Source organism: Plasmodium reichenowi, chromosome 9, assembly GCF_001601855.1.
Source record: "Plasmodium reichenowi strain SY57 chromosome 9, whole genome shotgun sequence".
Classification (NCBI taxonomy): domain Eukaryota; phylum Apicomplexa; class Aconoidasida; order Haemosporida; family Plasmodiidae; genus Plasmodium; species Plasmodium reichenowi.
Genome location: NC_033654.1, coordinates 1,068,452 through 1,069,792, shown reverse-complemented (window position 1 = coordinate 1,069,792; position 1,341 = coordinate 1,068,452). Strand labels below are relative to the sequence as shown.

Here is a 1,341-nt window from a genome sequence, read left to right as displayed (position 1 = left end):
AAGGTAGGAAAATATGCAAATAAAAAAAAAAAAAAATAATAATAAAATGAAGGAATTTATAAAAACTTGTTGCATGTCTATATATGTGTTTAGATATATAAACATATATGTATAAATAAAAAGTTATGAATATGTATATATATATAAATATATATATGTAAGTTTATTTTTGTTTATATATTTATTCATTCATATTTCTATATTTATGTTTATATTTATATATCCAAAGCTTACATATGTTTAAGAAAAGGGCACAATGTATGGTTGAGAAACTAAGAAAAAAAAAAAAAAAAAAAAAAAACGTGAAAATAAATAAATAAATAAATGTAGTAAAACAACTATTTATATATAAAAAAACAAGGCATGCAAATAACAAATTGTGAAGTGGTGTTTTTTTTTGTATATGTTTTATTTTTTACATTCATAATTAATTTTATGAAAAATGGAATACAATATAAATATGTACATATTATTTACATATCATTTATATGTTATTTTCATTTTTAAAGATGGAAAAAAAGTATATATGTATAAATAAAAAAAATAAAGAAATGGATACATTCCAAAACAAAGCTGACTATAACCACATATGAAATGAATAAATATGAATATATAAAAATATAAATATGAATATATAAAAATATAAATATGAATATATAAAAATATAAATATGAATATATAAAAATATAAATATGAATATATAAAAATATAAATATAAATATAAATATATATATATATATATATATATATATATATATATATATATATATATATATATGATATTATTTTATGAATGTTGTATTAATATGTTTATATATATATATTATATATATATATATATTTTTTTTTTTTTCTTCATTCTGAATTTTTTAAAGTTGGTCATATAATACATATAACCATTTTTATAATTTATTTATTTATTTTATTTTTTTTTTTAGTTTTATTATTGTAAAATGCGCAAAGGAAAATCGCCTTCGAGCTTCTTTTCGCTACACAAGAAATACCTCTTGACAGGCGTAACGATATTATCATTTATTTTTATGTTTCAGTATAAATATCACGAGGTGTTAACAGTATATGAAGATAAGACGAATGTTGAGCAGAGTAGTCGTTTGTTTTGGACTCGTTTATTATTTGGGAGAACACGTAGTAGGATAACCGGGAAAATCTTTAATATTGAGATACCTCACTCATATAGATTATATGTATATAATTTTTTTATAAAATATTTAAATATAAATAAAGAAGAAATAAAATATCCTATAGAATCGTATAAATCATTGGGTGATTTTTTTTCGAGATATATTAGAGAAGACACGAGACCTATAGGAGATTTGAATG

At 18.3% G+C, this 1,341-nt stretch overlaps 1 protein-coding gene across 1 annotated transcript in view; it reads left to right on the top strand.

The window, feature by feature from the left end:
* Positions 1–953: 953 nt before the first annotated feature.
* The window catches only part of PRSY57_0925900 (phosphatidylserine decarboxylase), a gene marked incomplete at both ends in the record, with an annotated part of 1,062 nt that continues 674 nt past the window's right edge, over positions 954–1,341 (top strand). Inside the window, one exon of the mRNA XM_012907498.2 lies at positions 954–1,341. This exon is cut by the window's right edge and continues 674 nt beyond it. Coding sequence (XP_012762952.1) covers positions 954–1,341 — 388 coding nt within the window.